Raw genomic sequence first — 27669 nt, forward strand, 5'->3', positions numbered from 1 at the left:
CGAACATTTACTCTTGGGTCTGAAGCTAAAACTATTGATCCATTTTCTCTTTGGATAGCTTTGTCTCTGGGTATCATTAGTAATGCACTAAAGCAACAACAGCATTCTCCTCTGAATGACAAAACATTGTCAATAAATTCACAAATGAGGGAATTTAAGGAAGGTATTGCTTTGTGTTTTAGAGAATTCAAGAGTTCTTGACCAAAAACTAAAACCAAATCCCTGTTAGACTCGGCTGCACGAACAAAGCGCTATTTAATCCAATTAGTTCTAATCTGTTTAGGTTTAAAATGAGTAAATTAAGCACAATTAAAAAGATATCTCCATTTAGCAAATCCAAGTTTAGTATTAAACTGTAGTAGTATTTAAACTGAATCACATTAAAAATTTGTTGGTTGAAGACAAAGTTTTGGTGCAACATATTAAATTTAATCTAGGTTTAGAGTAAACTAAACTGAAGATTAATTCGATCTTTCTTAATTTTAAGGTTGTTTAAAAGTTTGGTGAAAGATAACTTAAAGTTAAACCCAGATTTGATCAGGGTGAAAAATGAATATCTGTCAGTGCAAAGCAGCTTGTGCATAGTTTTAGTTTTTTCGGTTCTGACTTGCTTGTGACATTCAACACCATAGTCTGTACACAGAACCTGTGAAAATGAGTCCTCAGTGTTTACACATTCTCTGTGTTCGCTGGACAGATGGCCCCTTACTTGTACCCATGTCTGCCATGAGTCACATGAGGACAGACAGGATAAAAATCCAACCAAAACTCCTGACCTGAGCTTCAAAAATGCACAATGTTGACATACGAACAAAAAATTACACACATGAATACTTACTTGTGTGTGTGTGACAGAGAGAGCCAGGGAGAGTCGTAGATTACACAGCTGTATAATTGAATGCCAAGCCTGGCAGTTCAAAATGCCCTCTATAACCAAACCATAACAAGGTCCACAGTAATTCTAGCCAGAGGCAACAACAACTGGACATAATCTAGTTTTTCATGAGCTCCCTATCACTTCTATATACAACCTCCAGGGTTTGAGGGGAGAACGCTGTTTTTTTTATGCCTCCATAGTATGAAATGGGCTTTATGCAATGAAGAGGTGTCAAAGTGAAAATAAAGAATCATCACTAATGACCATAACCTTATCTCAAAGATATTTCTGTGTCAACAATAAAATGAAAAGGCAATGACAATTGCCACAAAAATGTAAACATTTCCAATTGTCCTTAGCTTTTTTTTCCAAAACGAAAGCCTCAAAAGTAAGTTTTGAAACATCAGCACCTGCTGAAGTAATTGTCAAATCATTGCTATTGATCAACAATACCGTCAAACCCTCGCAGATATATTAGGATCATTCTGTGCTATGGGCCAGTCAAAATGTTATTTATTGTCCCTTTACAAGAAGAAAATACTGCCTCGAGAGAAGTTCTTCTAATATACAACAACTGACCGGTGTAGACTGAACTTCAAAGTCCACATTCATAACTTGAGCAATGGATTTTGCTCAAGCTGCTCGCATCATAAACTGTCTGGGATGTAAACTATTTGTATGATTGATGTGTTTGTCTGGCATTAGGCCGGCGAAAGCTGCACTTTGGAGGAAACGTGACATTAAAGCGGCGCTAAGGAACAATGAACAGCTGAAACCTTTATGAAATATTTAATTCATACTGTCTGGAAGTGCTTAGCTGGCAGAATATAAAAGAGGCAGAGCGTTAATCAGAATACAGAAACAATTAAGTGCTTTATTTTTGGCAATCATGAGCTCATTTCCACATTCCATGGAAAGCGACTCAAGCCAAAACTATTTATTGAAACATTTTGATTAGATACTTCTTCTAAATCTTCAAACTATAAAAACAAGTGAAGTTGAGAACTCATGGTTCTATAGAGATTATTTCCGCCAACGCTCAGCCCAAAATACAGCTCTTTTAATTAGGCTATGAAGGTTGGGAAGTTATTGGAGACTATTTAAACTCTTCACAATCAACACCAAGTGTTTTGGATATGGAATTGTTCCAGCTAATCTCAATTCACACTGGCTATGGTGCTTTATTACATGAGACAATGTGAGGTTTGACTGGAGCTCTTTTAATTACATAATCGTATCTCAATAAACTAACTCCAACATTAGCATTGATTTAGATTATGTTCACTGTTCTAGGTGAATGAAAGCTCTGTGATCATTGACTACTGAGGTATCTGATTGGTTCATCTTCTGCTTCAGGACACACCGTTTAAAAGAAGAAAACTTTGAAAAAACAGCACTTTTTTTTCCAAAGAATTTGGCCACAAGTTATGTAAAAAAGGATCCATTCCAGCTAATCTCAATTTATATTGTATATGATGCTACATCACAGGAGCGAGGTCATCACTAACTCTGAGATGGATCACTGACACAACTTCTCAAATACCCCACTGACATGTGAGTGACAACAGCAGTTACACCCTCTCCTTCCCCACACCGAATCACATACGACAATGTAACTTTGTCACACTGCAATGATAACAATCATCATCCCGTCTCATAAATTGTTTGATGCATCATTTTTTCACTTCCTTAGCTGCTCAGGCATTGTAAAATATCACCCGGTTGCACATCAATCACCTGACTAGACTGTCAAAATGTTGTTCGCAGCCGCTGCTATTTCCCCACAGTAATGGCAAGTCTGGCAGTGAGGAGAATTAGTCAGCGAAGGAATTGAGTTGTCAATCACATCAGGAAATCACAACTGTAAAATGTGTTAAAGCTCTGTTGCACTGGCTGATTCGTGACGGCTAGTGACAGCTTTTTGTAAGCCACTTGAAAAAAAAAACTGTACTGGGTGAGGTAAATACTCGCAAATATGAAACCCAGTGGTTTAAAACAGACAACATGAACTTTTGAGCAAAGTTGGTCAAATGGAATATTTCACACAAGATTTATTTATTTCATTCATATTTTATTTGCTGCTATACTAACTATTCCATTTCAGCCAATACCCTGAGAATCTTGTGTTTTTTTTGGGCGATTGCTGGTTTTGGTGAAATATCCCTTTAAGACCAACAGTCATACGTAAGCTTACCTATCATGTGGTCTTGACAAGCTGTGTCTGGGATGCGTCCCTCTTCATTTTCAGCCCTCAGGTTGACCTTCTGAGTCATTATAAGGGTCTAAAATATTACAAACAGTGTATTTTGAAAATACAAACTTCAAAAATCTGGAAAATATATACCATAACACATAAAATATATCAAAATATACAGTACAGAAGTGTCTTTTAGAGTCTAAATGTACATTTTTTCTATATGGTGTCACATTATACAACCCCTATTCCAAAAAAGTTGGGATGCTGTGTAAAATTAAAGATAGAGGATTTGAAGCAACATATGCTGCCATCCAGACAATGTCTTTTTCAGAGACGCCCCTGCTTATTTCAGCGAGACAATGCCAAGACACATGCTGCATGTGTTACAACAGCGTGGCTTCTAAGTAATTAGTCACAAAAAATTGCAAAAAACAATAATCACCTTGAACATGAAATATCTTGTCTCTGTATTGTATTCATTTGAGTTTAGTTTGCTAAGTTTTTGCAAATCATTGCATTCTGTTGGTATTTATGTTTTACAAAACATCCAACCTTTTTTTGAATTGGGGTTGTATAACATATATCCATTTATGGAACTCAAGGCAATTTGCAGAAGAAAAGTGGGAATGAAAAGGGTCAGTTATAATGCCTACACATTCATGTATTTTTTGACTTTTCAGATGAAAAGACAAGCTTCTGGTATTGTCAAAATATGTTGAAAGTTTTGTTCAAAACGAAGTAAGTCACTTGTCAGACTTTTCTGCCTTACTTTAATTGGGTTATTCTAAAAAAAAAAAGTGGTTTTGGGGTGGTTCAAGAGCAGGAGCTTGTAGGTCACAAAGTGTCCCTCTTTTGTTGTATTTCTGTGGGGAGAAGATAGAGAGAAAGCTTGGAGGATGGTATTAAATGGCCCCTTTGTCAAATTGAGTGCCCGTGATAAGGGGCTCCTCCATGTTATCGAAATTCCACATCATCTGGATTAAATTTCCTACATTATGCAGTGAGACTCTCTTTTTGTAACTCTGTTCCTCCATTCAGCCTCTCTTTTTTTCTATTCCTTTTTTCAAGCTCTCTCAAGCGCTCAGCCTTTCCATCATTTTTTGGTCTTTTGACTGACAGATAATAAAGAATAAATCCGCAAGGTCATAATTTTAGCCTTTTGCTTACAAAGTGCGCATATATGATTTAAAGAACAGAGCGGCTGAGAGGAGCCTAATTTAAGTTTGTATTACATGCATGGCCTGATGGCTGTCTCTGTGCGAGATATAGTTTTAAAACCATCAGCCTTGGGGAAACAACAACAACAAACACCGCCTGGGCAGATAATGAAAAAGTAGGCGATGAATTGTAGGCTGAGTCAGAACACAATGTGAATCAATAGCGAGCCTTCAGGGGATATGATGCTGAAGAGGCGGCAGGTTCGTGGATGTGTTTGTGAACATGCACATGCACTGTGAAAGTGTGAAAACCTGTGGGAACGTGCACGCATGTGTGTGTGTGCCAAAAGCCTGCCCAAATACGAAGACAAACACAGATGCAGCTGCAATAAAGTCAGTGGAGCTGTGTTATGGTGGCATGTTTGCTCACTTACAGCAGTATCTGGACAGATCTCCATATCGCCCTTCATTTCTCCGTGTTTCTTGGGCGTGGAGATCCCAGGTGGCGATGCAGCCACAGAGTTGCCCTTCACAGCAGTCCTGCGAGGAAATAAGATTTGATCTGTTTTTATGTCTGTGTGCCAGGCTCCTCCTTTATCAACTCGCCAGGTAGAAAGTGAGCCTGCTGATAAATTGCATTGACCTGCTCTTTCGCTTCACGGATGCGCACGCAAACACCGGCGCACATAAACAGAAACACACACACAGAAAAACCATCAAACGTTTAACAACCTTGATGAAGTGCACCCTCTCAAGTGATTGTTTGCAGTTACTCTGGATAAAAATCTGTCAGCTGTGATTTGAAGTAGCAAATCAATGAGGTGTGAGATTTGAAATGTGGAGCTTTCCGAGCTTAAAGATACTTTTCCTTGAGTGTGCTGACTATGTGTCTGGATGCTCATCCAAGAAGTGCTTATGCTCACTGGAGTGGAGTCATAACTCAAACAGACAGCTGCTGTTTTTGCTGTTTATTTATCAGTTTCCCTCTGAACGCACAGGTTTAACACAGTGATGGATCATGTCTAATTTAATATGACAACTAATTTGTTTTAGTGTCGATTCACTTGCAGTGTTGATTTTGGTTTAATTATCTGACTAAAATGAGATTAAGTTTTAGTCATATTTGAGTCATCTGAATTGTTTGTTTTGTCTAGTTTTAGTTGACTAAAATGTAATGCAATGCATCTTCCTCCCATCAAGCTGAACATTAAAGGAGAAATCCGTAATATGTTTACTGTAATAAATCATAAAATGACCACAATATGTCATCAGACATTAAGAAAGCATGCTAAATTGAAATACTCGCCTCTCTGACAACAATGCTGCTTTAAAATTTTAACCTTTCTACCTAATTTCTGCCTTTTTTACTGACCCTTCTGTCTGACCATAACGTTTTCATCTCATTTTTATTTTTTGACAAAAGTGTCACTGGATTTCGTCATAGCTATTGTCGTCATAACTCTTTCAACACGGTTTTTATCATTGAAAAATGTTGGTGAAAACTATGATGAAAAATGGATGGATCAATTAAAGACAATTCATTCTTGATGATCAAGATGTTTCAGTTACCTGCCAAGAAGCTCTTTAACAAACTGGTCTTTGCCAATAAAGGCTGTTGTACACTGGATCTGACTGGCAATCTGACCCATCTGATTGTTGCAGTGGTCCATGATGGAGCTCAGCTTGTTGTTCATCTCAGACAGACTCTGCACCTCCTGACTGTCTTTCTGCTGGTTATCATTTTTCTTCTTATCCTTCTTCTTGTCAGACTTCATCTGTTTGCCTCCAAGCACTGAGCCGATCTTCAACTCTTTTTTCTCCTCTTTACCCTTGGGGGAATCTGCTTTCTTGCCGCTCAGAGCTGGAAGTTTGCTCTTACGAAGGCCAAACCAGTTTGCAAGAGAGGGGCCCGTTTTTTGCTTGGCCTCGGTGGCCGCGACCTTCTCCTGTTCTTGACACTTCTGTAAGTTCTCTTCGATCCCCATCATGACTTTCTCTTCAATAGTGCAGGCAGTTGGGCTGATCTTTTTTTCCTCCATATCTGGGGCTTTGCTCGGTGATTCTGTCTGGATTTTGACTTCTCTGCTAAAGTCTGGTTCATTAGGAGTGGTGACCATGCCTCCTGTCTCTCGTGCTGGGTTTTGTGAACTATATACGCAAGAGGACGGAGGCTGAAACTGTGGATGAGAGGCAACTTTTGCTGGCTTGCGGATGTTGTTCAAACCAACCCGATCGCTGTTGGGTAAGCTACGCACCTCTTTCTGTGAAGGTGAGGTAACTGCATCCCCCTTCACTGTACCCTCACCCTTAGAGCCGGATTTAGAAGTCCTCTCAGGGAGGATATTGTGACTGCTTGACCCAGTCATGCCTCCATAATGGCTAAGCCTAGTCCTAGGGGAATGGACAGGGCTTTCGGCTAAGCCAACACTTGGTACCTCCAAGGAACTCTGCCTTGACAAAGAGTTCCCCCGCTCACCAGAGTTGGTGATGATCTGAGTCCTGATTTTTCCCGGTCCATCTAGAACTTGGATGTTGGGTTTCTCAATGTAGTTGGTGCTGAAACTCTGGCTACGGGCTTTGGCTCCGTTCATCCCCAAGGCCGGCTTTAGATGAGGTTTGGTGGTAACAGATATGGATCTAGAGAAAAGTTGACTACTCCTTTTCCCTTTATCGCAAACGTCCCCCTCCTCTGGCAACACAGCAGCTTGTACTTCCTCTTCCAGTAACCTACTCTGGACCTCACCTTTACCCTCTGTAATGGACATCTTGGGTGAATCAATGCACACTGGCTGCAAGCTGTCACACTGGGTGGAAGCATTTGAAGTCACTGTCTCCTTGGAGACTGAGTTGATATGATCTTTCTCTTGCTTGCCTGGTATAGAGGGACTATTTTTATGGCTTGGGGGAGATTTTAAAAATGCCTTAAAACCCATTGGGATGCGGGTCTTAGAGGATTTTTCTGTTGGGTTAGGGGAAATCATGACCGAGCTAGGTGGGCTGATTACAGTTTTACCATTTTGTGATTCGGTTTTACCTTGAGGGGCATCCTGAAGAGATATAGGTAAACTAATAGAAGTCTTCTGCACTGTGTGATGTGGATTTTCATGGGCTGATCCTCTTTTACTTGCAAATGAGTTCTGAAGTGAGGACCCTCTGAGGGCACTGTAGGGAGGAGGGACATTCTTTGAGCTTTTAGGTGCATTTTCAGTTTCTGGAGCACACCCTGAGTTTGCAGAAGGGAGGTAGTCTTTCGTGGTCATCCTCTTGGAAGTGCCTTTAGTAGGTGTCTGAGTCGCGGCAGGGGACTTGTGAAGGTGCTGACCGGTTTTGTCAACCAGTTTCTGAGGTGCAAGTGCAGTCCCATAGCCTGCATCCAAGTCTGAACAGTCTTTATCCTTGATGGGTAGAGTACTTTGCATATTTGGTAAAAGTGAGGTGTGGTAACTTGGGGGAGGGCCCCTCACAGTGGTTGGTGTGGATGGTTGGGCCACCCATGTTTTATGTGCTTGAGGCGACCCTTCATAATTTGGTCTGATCAGTAAGGAGGTGGTGCGGCCAGGGGGAGGGGGAGGAGAGGGGGACCTGAGTTTATTTTTGCTGGTTTCACAGTGTTTGTCTCTGGTTGGCTGTTCGCCGTTGTCAGCATACTCCAGGTGCCTCCTTGAGAGGTGTGGGGAACTGGAGGAGGAGCCCTTACTCCACTCAGCCCTGTTGGGGAGCTTGGAGTTCACTGCCTTTGGGCTCTGTGAGCAGGTTCCTGATGTCTTGATGAACCTGGACATTTTGACTGTGGGAGAGGAGGGGGATTTCTCCTGCCCAGAGGGTCCTGAGTTTCCACTGTTACTTGGTTCAGTGTTGGAGCCCTTTGACAATCTCAGTGGGGATCCTGAGGGTTTGTTACGACCAGGTATTTTTGAACCACTGGGCTTGGGACCAGCAGAATCGTTCATGGGAGGGATTGAATGACCTTTATTAGATCGGTTGCTTGGTGGTTTGATTAGTTTCCTCTGTGGAGTCAGCTGCATTGACAGCCTCTCTGCACTGCCCTCCCTGCTATTGCTTGTTTTGGTCGCCCTAATTTGATACTCAGATGGCTTCTCTGGAGATTCAAGAACAGAGTAGTTTCTTGCATTTCCTGATTTTTGCCTTGTTGGCCTCTCTTGGGGCACTAGCTCTGTGTAACTGGGAACTACCTTGCTACCTTGAACGTCATTTCGAGGACCAGCACCTGCTGCACCCTTCTGCCGAAGTTCAATAGGCTCTCCCTCTGCATCAAATATCGCCAAAATACTCTCCTCAGACTGAGTACATTTGGCCCCTTTGGGCTCCTTAATGAGGCTGAAAGGCCTCGGCCTCCCATCTGCAGACTGGGTGCGTCCCTGGTCCCTTCGCAACCACTGTTGTGTGAGCAGCTTGGCAGCATCTCTTGACAGTCTCTTAGAGTCCCTCTCTGCCTGCTCTGGTGGCTGGCTAAAGGGCGTTCGGATGTCACTGGACTCAGAGTTGAATTCCTCTGGATCATCCATGTCAGAGATGTGATTAGGACCCTCTGGTTCAGAGGGGTTCAAGTGCAGCATGGAGGGTTTACTAAAAGCTGATGTCCGTCCTCCCTCAGGGAGAAAACTGTTGATGAAACTCATTAGTTTCTCTGGACGCTCTTTTGAGTCATAGCCAGGAGGATGTTTCGTAGCCATGGGACCTGAGCTACTGTCACCTCCACCTCCACTGTCCTGTATCCCCTCCCAGCTACACAAACTGTCTGAGATGCTGTGGGACAGCCTCTTACAGTTTAACCAGCTGTCCTTGGTGGGGATGTTATCTCCATGACTAGAATGTGCCAATTCATCATCAGCATCATCAGAATCATATGAGAACTTCTTGCCCCCAACAGCTAAAGTTCTTCCCACATGGGTTGGTTTGGACACCCCTTTACTGCTATTCTTGATACCCAGGGAGTAGATGCCCTCGTTGGAGTTCATGCAGTCTTTGTAGCCTGACTTGGAGACCTTGGACGAAGCAGAGGAGCTCCTGTGTTTCCTCCTCTGGAGCTTTCTCAGTCCTTCTAGTATGTGGCTCTCCTTGCGCCTTGTGGGCTGCTGCTCCTCAAGGGCGGCACAGATGTTACTCGGGGCTGATGAACCCAAACTCAGCCTCTTCTCCCACGTCAGAGACGACTACAGGACAGAAAGAAAGAGTGGGTCAACCTCATAGAAAAACTTCAAAAAGTTATATGCAATGAAGAGGCAACAGAAGATCCTAATTTTGCCAAGTCATGATGCCTTCATAGAGGCAACAAGCACACCTTTAATTCTGTACTGCTGACAAACTATTTTTATTTCAGCATGCATTTTATGGGTCTCGAGTCGTGTTGGTGCTGTATCATCCTTGAAAATGAAAACATCCTTCTCCAAATTATCCTGAGGGTCTTTACCTCCATTTGGTTGCAATCAGCACACTCTTACAGTGCAATGAGGGATTAATTAGGGTCAGACAACAGAAATAATCTCCAACAGGGATCTTGATGAGCTACTGTACCACTTGTCTTGTAGCAAGTGGTGTCATTATAGCAGGGGGAGGGGGGTTTACCATTTTCCCACAGGAGCGTCCATCATTCCAGGTGTACGAGCCGCTGGAGAATTCGCTGCACGCACTTGACAGCGACAACTCACTACTGCTGCAGCTGCTGCGTGGGTATACAGGAGCTGGCACTGTCAGACTCAGCTGGCTCAGACACTTCGCCATAGGGAGACCTGCTTTTCCATTCAACTGAACCTCCTATGAGATGGAAAAGAGATATGACATTATAGTGGAATACCTTGTATAACATCATTTGTACTGGTAGGCACAGGTTTCTGAGGTGCGAAAACTTGAAAACTTGCTTTCTGAATAAAACAGTTTGGGCGTCTGTCTGATTGGGTAATGGCAAAGTCATAAATGAAGTCATTCTTAGTTACTTTTCTTCTAATCTTAGGTATTACTAATAGCTTTCATCTCTCAAAGGATTTTCATGGAACTATGCATTCTGAGTATTTGATGTGTTAATTGTTGGGTAGTGTTGCATATCTAATAACTATCTTACTGTTCATTTTATGATACTTAACAGACTTGACAGACCAATCAAATATCATTGCAAAGTTTCCTAATAGTGCACTTTTCAAGCTTAATTTAAAAATATCAATCAAATTTTCAAGTGCAGTCACAACACAGCAGATGTTTCTTCAATTAGCATCTCACTGCAGAGAATTTGACATGAAAATTATATCTCATTTAAACAGTGATTGTATGCAAAATAAGAAACGGGATATATTCATGTCACAGTTTCTAATCCACTAATCTCATAAAGTGGCACTTGTGTGTATCTCCTAACACAACCTATTTAAGGACAATTTGCTTATTTAGAGGACGATGATTTATAATTCACATCTTGGCCACTATTATTACATTTCCCTCTCCCTGCTCTCAAAGCACACATTAGAGTTTATCAGGTGGCACTCTCAGAGGGGTAAAAGGGTAAAAGAATGGAGGATTTTCAGCCCTTAATGCATAATACATAAGATGAGTAATGTACCACAGTGTCCTATGGAGTCATTTTTACTGACGGCGGGTCTCAATCGATGGTTTTCTGGTAATATGACAAGGATTTATTCCTCTTAGTGCCAAGTGATACTGCCAGCTCTTCCTGCTGGGAGCAGAGGAGGGGTCACGGCTTCAGATAGTCAGGTCGGTATTTTAATATCTTGTAATGATTTCTTGAGGGGGTGCCGTTATGCTACCTGGACGATTCATATCGCTAAAAAAAATGTTTCTCATTAAGCTTACATTGGAGGGAGAGTCTGTGTTCCTGGAAAGCAAGAAGGCCTTGCTTCTCTCTGGCTCAAGGAGCAAATCTGCCGCAGATAAATCCATAATCCGAGAGTGGAGTTTCTGAAAGACAAAATGCACGGACACGCCAGAGTCAATTTTGACTTTGGGGATTTCAAGAAATTAAAATGAGTCTCGGTGTATGATCTGAGACTGATACAACAGCAGAATGGTTGGAGGATTTTTTTCATTAATACTTTGTGCATAAGGAGGACTGACAAGCCAAAATCCACAATAAATATAAACATGAGTAAATAAATTGCCATTAAATGCACCAAAAATAATATTAAAAAATCAATCTAGATATTAATTAATTCATGAAATGTGACATGAAGTGGTATTCCTGTTTTGATTTGCCTCTGTTAATTTACAGCTGTATTAATTCCCTTATTTGTGTACTTTTTCTTATTTTATATCTTAATTTATTCATTTTTAATATTCATTTATTTGTTTGTTTATGTATTTACAGCCACCTCATTGATGCAGAAATGCATAAAGAAATATAAAAAGAAAGTACAGAAATAAATAAAGAGGAAAATACAAAGGCAAAATAATACAGAAATAAATACAGAGATAAATAAATCTGAAACTTGATGAATCAATGAATAAATGTAAAATAAATGGGTAAAATAAATAAATAGGAGAATTAATACAAAGTTAAATAAATATAGAAAAAAGTTAAACAATAACCAGCAAATTATGTCTACCTACATTTATTTTTAACATGATTGTTGATCCATTTAAGAGCATATTAATATTTTTTTAAGTCATTTTTTTGTTTATTTCCTGATTTTGACAGTTTCAGTCTTCTTTATGCACAGTGGAAAAATAAACAATTTGTTTTAACTTAAAAAAAAACTTTAATGTTCGGCTGCCTTAAAAATATAAGTTTACTAAATTTTAAACTTAAAATTTTTCTAGTCAAATAAACCTGATATTAAGTCAGGTGTACCTGAGAAAACCTGTTCAATATGTTTTCTTTGCAAGTGCATGCTGGGAAGTCTTATAATCTGCTGATCAAGTTTCTTTAGTAACTTAATTTGATGAGTTGATTGAACTCTGTGCAGCACCTTCATTTAACTCATCATTTCAAGTCAAAAGACATCAAGTTAGATTAACTCATGTTTATTAAGTTCTATGGTAAAAAAAAATGCAGAAAAATATAGAATTTAAATAAAAAAAAAAAATTAAAAACCTGTACAGTCTATGTTGAGGGAGGCTGAGCAATATTTTGCCGGCCCACCAGACTCTCTCCACTGGTGCCACGCAGAGCCCTGATTCATACTCCTCGCTCAAAGTCATTAATGTCATTGACTGGAAAAAAAAAAAACTAATGTGAATAGGAAATAATTGCATGAGGGAGTATGGGATTCCTTTGATTTTTTTTTAAATTCATATGCTACTCTGCAGTCTCTTCTGTTATTTAACTCTCGTGCTTAAGAGGGACGGATACGAAACCAAATACATTTCCATGTATTAATCTCAGAACTTAATTACACTGGGTTCCCCTGTGCTCAAATTAACTTAAACTGGAAATATACTGGAACAAAACACTTGATCTCAGCTGCATTTCCTGCCAAGGGTGAAACTAATGCTCTCTCAGGGAGTATATGTATATACACGTGCATGTATTTCTGCGCTCTGATACATTTCAACCTGAGTTGCTACCATTAAAATAAAATGAAACACACTTCTCATGCTGTGTACCTGCAGTGGAGAAATATCTATCAATAAAATTGCATGTTATAAAAGTGAAAGTCACCTTCAGCAAATGGAGACCGAGCTTTGAAAACCAGAACTGCCATAAACATTTTAAAATAAAGATTCATACTCAATTTTACTGCATTCCATAAAACTCTGTGCTGACAGTTTGTATTGACTTTTTGTGTGCTTTTGTAGAAGATGTCCTCTGAACATTTTCTTGGTGGTGGTGGAGGTGGTGGGGAAATACGAAAGAAAACAGCTCCTAATGATCGCAAAACTTAACTGCTTCTTTTGTCTCTTAAGAACAAACAACCTGCATCATGTCGCCTGTGGCCAAAACACAACCATCCCACGTCTTTTCTCTGCAACTTTCAGCAAAACATCCAAAGGAAAAGCTGCTTTTTGTATTAGTGAAAGCTTGTGAATAAGCTTTCAAAGAGACTGTCTTTTCACCTTCAGTGACTAGGTGGTAATGGTGCCATGGAAACAGATCGATGTCCACTTTGAATGCTTTTTCAGCACATAGATAAGGAAAAGTATTCTTTACTATTTTTAGGGATTTATATAACATAAGGTTCTGCATCGCTGGTTTGATTTAGGCAGTTAAACTGTAATGGATTTCACATTTGTTGCCTTTTCAAAATAAAAATTGGGCTGTTTTGAACTAACACAATGAATTTATTTACACTATCCTAAGCTGGATCAGTGCCATTTTAGTTTTACTTTTACTAGTTTGGGATCAAAGCGCCAGATGGCTTTTCATCCCCAGTTTTCAAAGTCATGAAATTGAAATTGGTGCAGCAGCTCCGATGCCGCATCGCCGGGCCTCCCTGCTGTCCACACTGCTGGGATGGGAGTGGCTGAGGTGTCACGGGAGGCTCTGATCTTATCGTAGGGTGCAGGATTTCACCTCCTCAGCATCCTCATCAAGCATTCAGTCAATAGTGTCACAGGGTCACGGGGGAAGATAGTCGAAGGAAACGGTAGATGACAAGGCCGCGTGTACACTATCTTGAACTTTTTAGGTTCAAGGCCATGATCAAAGTCAGAAATGTGTGAAATATGCATGCAAGAGTGTAATATATTATGCAAATGTGGCCTTGATTAAAGGGATGGTTCAGTGGCGTTGCATGAGGTACCTCGATTCCTTATAATAGGTGGTGGGTGACACAAAATAGTATAACTACAATATCAGAAAACATAATAACACAATAATCAAATGTACCAATATTTTCTTCTCTGCTCTACACATCAGAATGTTGCTTAGCTTCTGTGTTGGTGCTCCTCTCTGCTTCTCCAAACTGTGGGGGTGTCGCCCAACATCTACTGTAAATAATACACCATGGAAAAATACCTCAAACAACCCCATTTCAAAGAATCCGGACTACAGAAGAAGATTCATGTCTGATACTGAAGAAAAAAACAGAGGCTTCTTCCTGCTTTTGTTCTTTGTTGTTTTTGCGTTGACAGTGGTCATATTTCACGATAATGAATATCAGCCCAGAAATAACAGCAAAAGGCACCTTCCAAACAAATACATCAGTATTGGCACCTGCTGTCAAAAACTCATCGGTTGGTTGGATGCTATTGCAGCAAACACACCCACACAACAGACAAGCAGTCAGAGAGAAAAGACACCCACACACACACACACACATGCATGATGCTCACCTGACCAGATCTATACGTCTGACTCATTATAAAGGCTTTTCCTAAAGCTCAGCTACACACAGCAAACACTAAACTACACCAGGAAATGATGAGACCAAGCCTCAGCTGAACACTCTTAGAAATAAGCGTTCTTCCTGAAGGGCTGAGGTGAAAAGGTCCTCAGACTCTAACAGGAACCAGAAAGGGTTCTCCTATGCAGACAAACTTGCCTTTTTTGTTTTAGTTAGCATTTTTACTTCTAACAATGTAATATGACAAGACGAAGGTGAGATATATGGAGCTCTGTTTACAAACAGTCATCTAATTGCTCAAAAGCTCCACTCTGCAAATTTTGCAATTAAAATTAATTTACCAATATTCTTGAAAAGTGGGTTCATTTGTTTAAATTTGCAGAGAAAGTTTTGGCTGATGACAACGCCAGCAGCCGCAGTAGCAGCAGCAGCAGCAGCAGCAACGGCAGCAGCACAGGTTTGACAACACAAACTGCAGGACTGTATGCAGTAATGAGGTCATGGCGTTCGTGCCGTGTCCTTCCTGGTCGCTCAGAAAACACCCAGCATTTGTCCCAGTAATGGGCGATTCAATTGCCACTCGCCTGTCCTATATGATGAGCAACATAAGTGGTCAGAACTGCACACCACTTATTTTCCCTCAGTTAGCAAATAGTGTATGGTTTGAGAAAACAACCATGATTTTATATATTTTTTTCCCGATTTTTCTGAAATTAATATGTAGCATTTTTTACACCAAACCATCCAGCTTTAGGTGATGTAGTCACCATTAAAAGCCTCATGGTTCTTTATCAGAGAAACTCAAGATGCCCAGTGGGAACTAAAGAACATTTAATTACTGATAAGCAAAAGGTCCAGAGCTAGATGGGAAACAGTACACTCATTTGGGTGATTAAGTCTCCCTCTGCTCGGGGCTCCAGGAGAGAAAAGAAATGAACACTCGGCCTTGTTATTTTCATCTTTTCATAAGAAATTCTGTTGGGATGGTTTAGGAAGTGGGCTGTGAACACTGAAAACTGTAAATAGGTTTGGTTTCAGAACTTGGTGGGTGTAATGAAGTAAAAAATATTACATGAATCACATTTGGTTTCCATGACAGAGACCTGATTATAGATACAGAGAATATGAAATATGAATAAAAAGACACATTAAATGATTGCTAATTTTTCAGTTTTAAATGTGTAGAGACGTTCTTTTTTCAGCCCTAAGTAGTGCACCCCACAACATCACTGTCACTGCTGTTTTGGACAGGGCAAGGCTGATTAAGTAAACAGGGGAGCTGCCTTTTTTCTAGATAAAAAGCAATATAATGTTTATTTCTCAACTAATATATGATGTATGCTGCTGGTTTATTTGTTAGCCTCCTGAAGAATTGAAGAACCTATCACATTTAATTCATCAGCCCCTGAAAACAAAGCGTCAGACAGATAGAAAACAAAGTAAAATCTAAATTGCATACTGTCAGAAGTTCCACTCCCCTGTGACGAGGATAAATATAGATGTTTTTAACACCTCTCCTACGCTTTACTGTAGAGCTCATAATGGATGCGCAGAACATCCGGAGCAGCGTGATCACATTATGATTAATTCTTTCTTAACTGAATCACCAGTTGATGGCGAGAATGACATTATTAAGTAATGAGCAGGCAGGCAAATCATCCTCCGGTGGGACAGCCTACACGTTCAAACACATATACTGATAAACAGTATAACCTCAGCTCTTTGTTTTCAGCTGAATCAAATGAAAGAAGTAGTTTGGGTCTTAATTCAGCAGCCAGCTTACACCTCTTGGTCCCCACAGTGGTATCATCAATATCCCCCTTCAAGCCTTTTATATTGCACTTTCATGTGACAATGTCCTTGCCTGTCCAATAACAGAGCTGGACGTAGGTGGAACTGACGGCGAGTTTTACAGCAAACCCAGAGCCATATTATTTCCTCTTTTCTTAAAACTCCATTTATCTACCATTTTTGCCTCTTCTCATTTTGCCCTTACTTTTTCACTCCTACCTCCTTGTCATCTTGGCGCCCGTGCCTCTCTGCTATCTCATCTTTCTCCATTTCCACCCTGCCGTCCATCCCTTCTTATCTCCCCTTGCTTGCCTCCTCTCCTTTCATCCTCTCCTCCTCTCGTCTGGATGGACTGACAGCTCCTTCTACTCTCCCTTCTCTTTTGGCAGCTTGCTATTTTCATATTGACAGCGAGGACTCCCGCGGCAATTTGCACAATTATGTGAAACCATACTTTCCAAACTGACCTTATTGCCCCCGCAATGCTATATCACTGTTGACAATAGATGGGTAAAGCAAACAGTGGCAGGTCCATCTGTGTCTCTCTTATAATTACACCTTAAAAATCCAGCTGGAATGCACAAGCAGACATTTTTCAGCAAATTGGTGTTTTCCAAGAGACAGAAAAGATGAACTGAGGCATTTTTCAGACACTCCACACAAAACAATATAGAGTTTGTGGAGAATATAAGTACAGTGGTCGTCGTCTGATGGTTACAGAAGAGAGACGAGATGGTTGCTTGTTAAAATCTTTGTTTTTTTGTGTGGTGATGAGAAAGGACACTGACTTAAGTTTATGTTTTCCTTTTTAGAAGCTTTTCCACACAGTTTTAGTAAGTCTAAAGGGATAGTTTGGATATTTTTTCAGCAGGGCTGTTTGAGGTGGCAGGAGTACTGGAGTAAGAAGCTGAGCAATGTGCTGCTGTGGACAGGCTCAGCAGCAAAATGTAATTTACCTACCTAAAAAATCAATATCAATTTAAGTGAATGAGAATCTGGTGAGTCTGAAATAATCCTTTAAAACATCAAAGTCATCCAATGACACAAACTAACTGACTGATCAAGGCAGCAATAGATCAGCAACTCCTATGTTTTGAAAAAATATTACTGATGTGATCAATGGGCTTTGGTCGGAGTGATATTTCGTTAATATATAACGACTGTTTCCCGTCAGAAAAGCCAGTCTTCTATTCTAAATATCTTCTGTATTCTAAATACAGCGTACACCAGGGCCTCTTCTAGAGGTAGGATGGGACGGTGCATTGTTGTGGATTGTTTTCTTTTGGAAGCAGCCTTCTTTTAATTTTTTATAAAGTGAATCTATTTTATGGATCATTTTATAACACAGGGGTTGTACAATGAGATTCTAGTTGTAGCTCTCTTTATGCTACTCACAAAAAATATACACAACAGCAAATGGGTGACTTAATAATAAATCATAAAAATATACTATTTTTCAAGGTGGAATGGTAGAATGGAAATACAATGCATTTTTGAGGACTTGGAAGCTTTATATAATGTTTGTGTGCTGCTACTTTGTTGTGATTGGTAGGGGTGATTATCTTTTAAATAAAAAAACACAGTGATATAAGAAAATGTAAGACACTGTAATGTTAGTAACTAAAGTAGGTATAAGAAGCTTAAATTAATGCTAATCCTGCGCATGTGCATACATGCATGTTCACACTCATACTTTATGCCACCCGTGCATAAGCCTGTGCCTTGCTTATGCCAACCCTGTTAAAAAAAGTACTAGAAACACCCTGATGTACACTTGAACTGATATTGATTTTTTAGGTGGATAAATTACATTTGGCTGCTGACCTTGTCCACAGAAGTACATTGTTTAGCTGCATACACCAGTCCTCCTGCTGCTTCTACAAACTGGGGGTGTGTTGACAACCATCTACTGTCAGTGATACACTGACTATGGATAAGTACCTCATGAAACCCCACTTAAAAACATCCAGACTACCCCTTTAAGAGGCAACAGAGGCACCAGAGGGGACGCTGACTATTTGGGGAAAATTTTAAGTTTGTTTACATTTGTAGAAGTGTTCCTAAATAGATATAGGAAGTGTAATGCATGTCCTGATATAGTCCTCAGTGCATGCATGAATCCTAAACTTGAAACCACAGAAATAGCAATTAAAACTGCACAAATGCACTGAGACTGAACCGTGAAACGTGATGAAGAAAACAACTGCAAGGGATCTTAAGTTTCAAGGCCTGAACTGCCTTTATCTTTGCTTCAAAACAAAAAAACAGACCTAAAAAGAGCATCCGAGGAGAGATAAAGATTGATAAAGATGGATAATCAAAGTATTTACAGTCGACTCTGCAGCCCCTGTCTGCGGCTGAGACCCCTGAGCAGTTGAATAACAACCCAAATGAAAAACAACTTCAAATGCATGAGAATAAGCGCTCGCTCGGTCTTGTTTACTGGAGGAGCTGCTGAACTCTTCAGTGCAGGTTTTACAGTGGTGTGGCTGTATGCTCTGGATAAACATAACAGCATTAATCCTATAGGTCTACTACTGCTATTTAGTTGGATATTTAAAATTCAAACTAGCCTTTTCAGTGTTTTTATAAGAGATTTTGCATTCATGTTGCTGTATTTTCCAAATTCTGCATTCCGGTACCTGGAGATACTTATAATTTCTGCCTCCAATAAAGCTATTTATTTCTTGTTTTTGACTCTACTTATGATGCCTTCTTATAAATGAGCTGGGAGAAACTGAAAGAAAGAGATAACATGTTAGAGTCAGTGGTTGGCCCTAATCAAGCTGGCTTCTCTGCATGAAAACGTGAATCGCAGTGAGATGCAGAAAGGTGCTAACCAACACTACAAATATCCCCCGAAGTCTTGGCTCTTCCAGGCTGTATTTCTGACATACAGCGCTTCTACTATTTCCCACATGCCTGAGTGTGCCTTCTCCCTGGCTGATCATTAAAGTCACTCGCAGCTCGAATGTGCGAACATCTGAGTGGGCAGCGGTGTACCTGGAGAAGCAGGTCCGAGGCGGGCTTGATCCGCTGCTGGAACAAAACACTCAGCGCCCGATTCTGCTGCTCGAGGTCGAAAACTCGAGTACGCAGCTTCAGACATTCCTCTCTCAGGTCCTGCGGGTGAGAAGGGGAGCGTCAGAGAAATCTTGTCTTTGTATGTTAAGTACATGTATCATGAATATAACAATGCAAGATGCCACATTGTGTATGGGTTATTTAATGCTGTGAAAAGCGATCTGAGGTGAGGAGCAAAATGGTCTCCATGGTAATAAGAGACAAACCTTCTGGGTGAGAAGCGCCTGCACAACTTGATTGGCAACCTTAAACAGACAAAGAAGAAAAACAAGGCGTCATTAAGTGTAATCTAGCTGCTTTGGCACAGAGCTGGTAAGTAAGTATGAAAGCGTGGCCTCTATTTAGAACATTTTCACTGCTTTACCTTGCTGACAGACAACCTACTTGACAGAAATATAAGCCAAAATGAGACAAATATCACACTCCAACTATCAAACCAAAATCATTCATTTTACCTGGCAGAACACTGGAGCTGCTGGCCTCCCACAGCCTCTGTTAGCTTGTCTGTGTTATTGTGTTACTTCTGTGAGTCTGAACTATCCTTTTTAAACACCAAACAATAACACATTATAAGAAATGAGGGTTCCCAAGAAGGTTCTTCTTTCCACAACCATTTGCTTCAGAACTTTTTTGAAGAAAAGGTTTGTCAAGGGTTCTTTGTGAGACACAAAAAATAAAACTATGCTCTTAAGTGAACACAATGGCTCAATCTATATGATCATGTAGGCCCTTTAACCCACACATGTAAAAGTCTTTTTTTATTGTTTAATTCTCACTTCCTGATGGTGGTATCGACATCGCCGGGCTGATGTAGAAGCAGAGGCGTCTGGTCTCACAGCGGCCCACACTCACCCGCACTTCAGACCACAACGCCGATGCAGAAGCGGCTCCGATTACTGCTCATTGATTGCTCATTAATACCGTGTGAAGCCACATTGGCTCTTTTGAGTGCACTCGCTCTCATTTATTGAATGAGGAGAGATGAGAGTAAATATGGTGAAATGAGCCCTGCTTCTGGAACCACAACTTATAGATCAAACAAAACCTGACTTTAATGGTCTCAGACAGAGAATTTGATCTGATTGCAGACCCTGTACGACTCTGACACAAGTAATTAAACTACAAATGATCTTGACCACACACTCAAATCCAGACAAGCAGCTGGTCGAACTTGAAGAAATAATCATCCCTTCTGTTACGAAGCAGGCTTTAGGCTTTCTGCTGTTGTTTTGTGCAGTCGTCGGAGAGGCACGCATCATCAAAACAGGATCATTATCAAGCCCTTGTTCCACAAAAGTCAACCACACAGGAAAATACTTGACAAGTAAACACAACAAAGCTGAGTAGTGCCGTCTTAATGAAGGCAGAGAAGCAGAGAGGAGATGAGAACTGAATTTACCCCAAATACAATCCACATAGGACAAAAACGCTACACTATTACAAATAAAGGTGGCAACTAGAACCACATGTGGTTCTCCAGCTTGTCCTCATGCAAGAACCCTTTTTGGTTCCTATTAGAACAGTTTAGAAAGACTCCTGAAACCTGAAAAGCATTTAGATGGTTCCACTGAGAATCCTTTGGTATTCTAAGGGTTTCATCTATAACCCATTCAGGTGTCCTACTAATAACCCTTATATGGTATAATATTTACACCCAGAACCCTATACTTGGGTTCTATTCAGAACCTTTCCATCTTGCCAACAAGAACTCATACTGAGGGGATCTTGAAAGTCCTTTGTCAATTAAATTCTTGTTTTCTGAGGGGTAGGTGAGGATCCTGTCCATAGTATCAAGGATCCATGAAGAACTTTTTCTTCTAAAAAGGGTTCTTTGGATTAGATAGGTAGAATCCCAGCCCTTCAGGAAGAATCCTTTCGGAACCATTATTTCTAGGGCAGTAGCACAACTTTATCTCAAAACTCTCCCCCTCCCTTTTTTTTTTATCACTCAGTTACGATCTTCTTCCTCCTCCGCCCTCCTCTCTCCATCCTTTCCTCTTTCATTCCCCTTTCTTCCCTCGCCCATCTTTCCCGCCCTCGGGCAGATCTGCTCAGTCCACTGAGGCTGTTAGTTCCAGGACAAATTGGGCAACTTGTCCCTGCTGGACACACTTCCCTGGCGCCCCTGTCCCCTTCCCTCCCTTCCCTCCCTCCTGGAGCGATTCAGCAGACAGGCACAGCCAAGAGCCGTGCCAGTTTATTCCCCTCATGTGGATCCCTAAACAGCACTTATCAAGCTCTCACAAATAACCAGAGGGCAGACAAGTGCTATTGTTACGTAAAATTTCAGCAACACCAGTTCACGTCAGGCTAGGGTTGTTTAACAGCTCGGCTGTTTATGAGGAAATGAATGCTGACTACGAATAATAATATGCTGTTTTGACCACTGGATATAATTATGATAATGGTGCATTTGTATATTGTAGAGCGAAGTACTGAGTCTGAGTCTACCTGCAAAAATCAGCCACTCTGGCATTTCTGCTATTATACAGGCACCAACAAAAGGCCTCCTGACATTAAGGACTCTCTAATTGTGCATAAGAGTTTTAAAAGCATGAAAAATAACATCCTTGTCGCCAGAAAAGTTTTTACATAAATCAGTCTTTAGTCAGCTGACGCTTGGTTTAGCTTAGTCCAGCTGAAAGACACGAGTGCTTCTTCAACTCTGCTAGGACGCCCATGTATTCAGTTGAGCTTGATGGAAGGGGACTAAGTAACACTACACAGTTCAACTAAATTTTTTCGCGAGGGAATAACACCCACTTTATGCTAATCCCATGCAGTTATTTATTTTTGTGTTACTTTTTGCATATTCTATTTGAATATTTCTGCATACTGGGGTCCCTAAACTGTATTAGAATTGCATAAATTGGGCTGAGAGCTGAGATAATATTGTTGGTCACTGTTGTGAAACAATGTTTTGAAGCTCAACCTCACTGTATAAAATGACCTGTAGTGACCTCTACGGTAATCACAGCCTCATGAAACTTCACAACTACAAACCAGAGACTTGAGCCATTCACAGGATGGATGGCTTTCCTCGGTATATGGACAGTAAGGGGGTCTCTGAGCAATTCCAAGTTTTTGATAACGAACTTTCAATGAACTTTCTCCTTTCCTGTTTCTTGAACTTAGATATGGTATATGCTCAGCTTAAAAGATGTCGCTGGGGGACCTATACAAGCAACGTACACATCTTTAGTTAGCTAATGGTAGCGAAATATTATCCAACTATCAAGCTAATCTACCTCAGTTGTCTAACATTTTGCTTATATTAGCAAACTCAGCTCACAACAAGAGCATGCTCAGACTTGCTAATAGTATCTTCTCTGATTCTGTGCATGTTTTAAACGGAGAATACCAGCTTCTCTCCACCAATGGCCAATTCAGAGTCCCTCCATTTAAATGCAATTTTCAGTTTCCCAGCCAGTTACCCAGAATATGACATAATAATACACCATTTCTATGTGGCATATACTGTTGACCTGCTATCCCTCCTTAAAGGTCCCCTGTCTCCACCTCCAAAAAAGACAAAAATGGATCTATGGTAGGGAGGGGTGGTGTGGAGATTTTAATGCCTGAAAGATACAAGACATTATTTTCCAAATTAATCTTTAATATCAACAATTCACCTCCTCCTGCCTCAAGATGTGGTTCAAGCAAATTGCCAACCTGTGGGAAATACAATGTGCTTTGCAAGACCTCATTAGCCTTAATCTTCAGCTCAACAATTCTGTTCACATGAAGTGAAATTCAACACAGACACCTGCAGATTTCTCAAGGTAAGTAAAACATCTGGCGAGTCGCACGGCGCCCTTGAGTGTGCTTTGACGTGAGACAAGATAAACAAGGTCTCACCTCATCCAGACAGCGTTCGTACTGTTCCCTCTGGCTCTCATTCTCCAAGGCCAAGGCAGAGTTCTGCTCCTGGAGAGAGAGAAACACACACACAGTCAGCGTCAATACAGCACAAACCTCGCACTGACTTTGGTTTGCATCTGCTGCAACAGCGCTGGAGACAGAAGTAGCAATCAAGACGAGCTGCAGCTCAGAGGAGGCTTGCTTCACAAAGGTCATATGTCAACACTGAACCAGGAAGGCCAATAAAAAACACACAAAGCACCACAGAGAAAAAGGTCAAGGGGATGGAAGTTATGATGCTGAACTTTGGGGCGGCGGATAGCCATTTGGAGTTTGGACCTAATAAGAATATCTCCTCCACTTGCCAAGCGATGAGGCTGGGCCCTATTGATCTCTTGGAGTTTCCAATTTGTCAGAGGCAGGCAGCATATTAGGAGCTGTCAGTCGGCCTGGCTTCCCTCGCCCTCTGCCCTTTAGTAGAAACTACCAATCGCTTGATGAAAACATGGAAAACATAATTACAACCCAAAACATTCCAATTATGCCATCAAGGGAGAAACACTGACTAATTAAAGCCTTGAAGCCTAGAACATGGTCGTGGGTGCAAATGTAATGAATGATCAACATAATTAAAGAAAGCCTGGGTGTCTTCTGTGTTGGTTTGTGAATGGAATCTCTATTTTTAGCTTGAGAAATCCCTTAACATCTTATTTGTCATTCATTAAAACTTGCCCACAGACCACATTCCTGACATGAATCATATGAAATCTCTTTTACTTATGAAACAACAGCTAAAAGGCATCACTTTTAAGCATGTGCTGCATCAGTGCTGGTGGAATTTGAACATCTCTTTAAACCAGTTTAGTTTTTACTCTTGATATACTTTAATTCTGCTGCATTGAAACTTTGAATCAGTATTAACTTTAAACTTGACTGTCTTTTTTAGATGAGATTGAGCAAAAATAATTAAGTTCCTAAAAGAAAGTTAAGGGTCAGACTCAACCCAACTGAGTTTTAAGATCATTCTCCAGTTGATAATTAACAATTTTTTCTCAACAGAAGAGAAATTTTCAGACTTTTTAGCTAGCAAGCAAACAATGTAGCATTTTGTTAACTTTTTAGCAAATGCAGCGTTTTGTTACGGAATAGAGAGGAACCAAAAGTTAATGTTACCCATCTTTTTTGGTGTAACCCATCCTACAGCTCTTTTTCCTGACTAAACTAGAGGTATAAAGTGTTACCTGACTCTCCAAGCCACAGTTACAAGATGCAACTTAAGTGGTATTTTCTTACCTCAACCCTGGCATCAGTTTCATTGCTGCTTTATTGTTCAGTGACACACAAGCCTTTAAATGTCGAAATGAGAATCCCAATGCCGTTTGGACTTAAGGGCCCATTTGCTGCAATAACATTTTCTTCCATTATTGTCCTCTAAATAAAATCTTATGGCCGTTTCAGTGGAAAACCTTGAAATAAACTGCTCTCTTGGTTAACGAACGCTATACAGAAAGACATGCATGTGACATTTAGGTTTATGAGGCGACATGGTTTGGAGGGATTACTTCCATTTCTTTCCACTGCTGTCAGGAGACTGGCTAATGTAATGCAGACAAATTTATTATTTTAAAGCAATAACAATGTTATATGCTCTGGCGGTTTTGTGGAGGTTGTTATTTTACCACACAAGAATGAATGGCAGTGAAGTGAAGGGGAACAGAGGAAAGCCCCGATGTCTCTAACACCAGGTGAAATAGTTAAGGAGGAAGGAATCTTTAAAAAATGCATTTGTTGTTATTGAGCCTGGATAAATACAAACTGCATTAGAAACCTATACGTTTGTCAGTGAGACTTTGAGAAATACTGTAAAACAGGTTAGTCTGCTACTGGGAAATCAATCAACTGATCAAAACAGATGGTCAAGATATTGATTCTAACCCCACCCACTCAAAACAGGTAATCATATTCTGAGATACTTCACTATAACACCCTTTCTGAATGGGTATACTGAATAAAGAACAAATGGTCTATATCGCAAACCCCAATACAAAAAAAGTTAGGACATTGTGTAAAGCGTAAATAAAAACAGAATGCAATGATCTGCAAGGGCTTTTTGGCCTATATTAAGAGGAAAAGAGGAAAAGGACCGTCCAGATTATGATCAGCGCAAAGTTCAAAAGTCAGCATTTGTGATGGCATCATGGGTAACTGTCACATCAGTGAAGGCACCACTGATGCTGAAAGATACATACATGTTTTGAAGCGACATATTCTGCCATCCAGACATCTCTTTCAGGGACATCCCTGCTTGCCTTTTGTATATTTAAAAAAACACAATGAAGTTAACTCGCCTGAACCTGAAATATCTTGTCTTTTTATTGTATTCAATAGAATATGGGTCAAAAAGTATTTGCAGACCACTGTATTATGTTTTTATTTACATTTTACACCACATATGCTGACATTTTTCCTCCATTCCATTTTTTTTTGCTGGAGAAAGCTGTCTAGAATCTAGATCAACAAACTATTCACTTTAAAACTACTTGTACTTGAGTTCACCTCCTGCTACTAGTTTACACTTTTCAACATACTCGAAACCAAAGTTTTATCAAGAAGCACCTTTGATCCTCTGTGGACACATGGGTAATTTTAGCAGTTATGTTCTCCTCACTTCACAAGCAAAATGACCAACAGGCATTTCTCCCACAGTCTGGGTGCATTCATTTAAGCCCCTGTTATAGACCACAGTGCGTGCCTGCCAAGTTAATGAATCAGTTGGAGAAATAAGAGCCGGGCTTACTTAGTGTCAGTGGAGTTTATGCACAATGCAGGGCAGTGATATATTGCCTCTGTTTTGTTCTTGCTGCTTTGGCTGGCGATGCATCCATCACCGGCGCAGCACAACGGAATAAAATGGCAGATAACTTTTGATAAAGCCATTTAAAATGTAATGTTTATCCAATGTACTTCATCAGGACAGGCTGACCATACTATCTGCCAGTCTCTTAGAGATAACTTACAGCTGAGGAACAACAGGCAATTACCTTCCACTTTGCTGTAATTAGGGTCTGTACTCTATCAGGGAGGCTTCAGTGTAATTTTACCACAAAGACAAGAAATGTTGTTCTTTTTACTGTTCTTCTTTCTTTATGTGTGAACACTGAAAGACTAATACATGTTAGTTTCTTGTCAGTCAGCTTCCTGAATACTGGCATCACTTGCTTGATTATCTAAGAAGCTCATTTCCACCAATGTAACAGGAAAAAAAAAGATCCTGTATGCCATTATAATGAGAAACTTTCAAAATAATGACGTAGTATCTCAAATATAATAATAATGGCAAACTTTCTTGACATCATGATTTAGTAACTCAAAATAGTGAGACGCATTCTCAAAATAATGACTTGGTATCTCAAAATAATGACTTAGCATTTGAAAATAATGAGAAACATTATCAAGTCAGTGGCTTAGTATCTCATAATAGTGATAAACTTTCTCAAAACGATGACTGTGTATCTTGAAATAATGAGAAACTTTCTCCAAATAATGAGTTAGGATCTTGTTTTCACCCATTACATTGGTGGAAAAGGATTCCCATCATTATCAACCTCTGATACAAAAAAGTTACATGATTTGAGATGAGATGAAGACTATTCAACTACCACATCAACAACAACAACGTGGAGCCACTTAAGAATATGTAGGTAAGACTTTTGGCCTAATTTAATTAAGCCTGAGTGCCTTAATTGTTGAAGAGATCTGAGCGGATGTGTGTCCAGTGGCTTCAGTAAAACAATCAGTGTGGATCACTGTGGCTGCGCTGAGCTGATGCTCGGGGCTCGTGGCAGAGTGCAGCTCAAATCCCCGAGCGCAGAGGAAAACAAACCAAAGCTGGAGTGCAGCCCGAGGCCCCGGCGGCGACTCTCATAGGATGACTTTGCTCTCCAAACGAAGAAGGCTGGAGAATTTGATGAGCTGTCATGCTTTCAGACACAACTGAGCAAGGACTCTGACAACTGGCAGACAGGCTGGCCACAAAGGATAGCCAGGGGTGGCTGGAAGTGTGGATGAAGAGGCAGGAGTGAAGAAGAACAAAGCAGAAAGAGAGACGGTAGGTAGAGAGGAAGGAAACAAAGGGAAAGTCAAAAAAGAAAGCGTGGTTGTTACCTCGAGGGCCTTGAGGCGCTCCAGAAGGGGCTTGGTTTTGTCTTTGTCCTCTTCTGCTTGGCTGGCATCGGGATCGGCGTTCGGCGGCAGCAGCCCGGTGTCTGGCTCCGTTTGAGCTGCCGGCGGGGAGCCGTTCTCTTCGGGGCCATCGTGCCGCTTCTGCACTTCCTCCGAGAGTTTATCCTGACACACAGACAACGAGACGAGGTTAGAGGGGGGGTAGAGGAAGAAAAAGGGAGGAGAAATTTGGCAAGTGAAAACCTGAGCAGATGGAAAGAAAGCGTTCAAAAG

The 27669-nt window shown here is 40.6% G+C and overlaps 1 protein-coding gene across 4 annotated transcripts in view; it reads right to left on the bottom strand.

Annotated features, from left to right (window-relative positions):
• The window catches only part of LOC146304592 (nck-associated protein 5-like), a 186851-nt gene that overhangs the window by 18295 nt on the left and 140887 nt on the right, over positions 1-27669 (bottom strand). For all 4 annotated transcript variants that reach the window (XM_084713426.1, XM_084713427.1, XM_084713428.1 and 1 more), the window contains 9 exons: positions 27379-27561; positions 23212-23280; positions 19560-19598; positions 19273-19392; positions 11051-11155; positions 9818-10006; positions 5801-9405; positions 4666-4771; positions 3072-3159 (listed from right to left, as the gene is read on the bottom strand). In XM_084713426.1, coding sequence (XP_084569552.1) covers positions 3072-3159; positions 4666-4771; positions 5801-9405; positions 9818-10006; positions 11051-11155; positions 19273-19392; positions 19560-19598; positions 23212-23280; positions 27379-27561 — 4504 coding nt within the window. The remainder of the gene's footprint in view (positions 1-3071; positions 3160-4665; positions 4772-5800; positions 9406-9817; positions 10007-11050; positions 11156-19272; positions 19393-19559; positions 19599-23211; positions 23281-27378; positions 27562-27669) is intronic.

This window comes from Lutjanus erythropterus, chromosome 24 (assembly GCF_056507025.1).
Source record: "Lutjanus erythropterus isolate fLutEry1 chromosome 24, fLutEry1.hap2, whole genome shotgun sequence".
Taxonomy (NCBI): Eukaryota; Metazoa; Chordata; class Actinopteri; order Lutjaniformes; family Lutjanidae; genus Lutjanus; species Lutjanus erythropterus.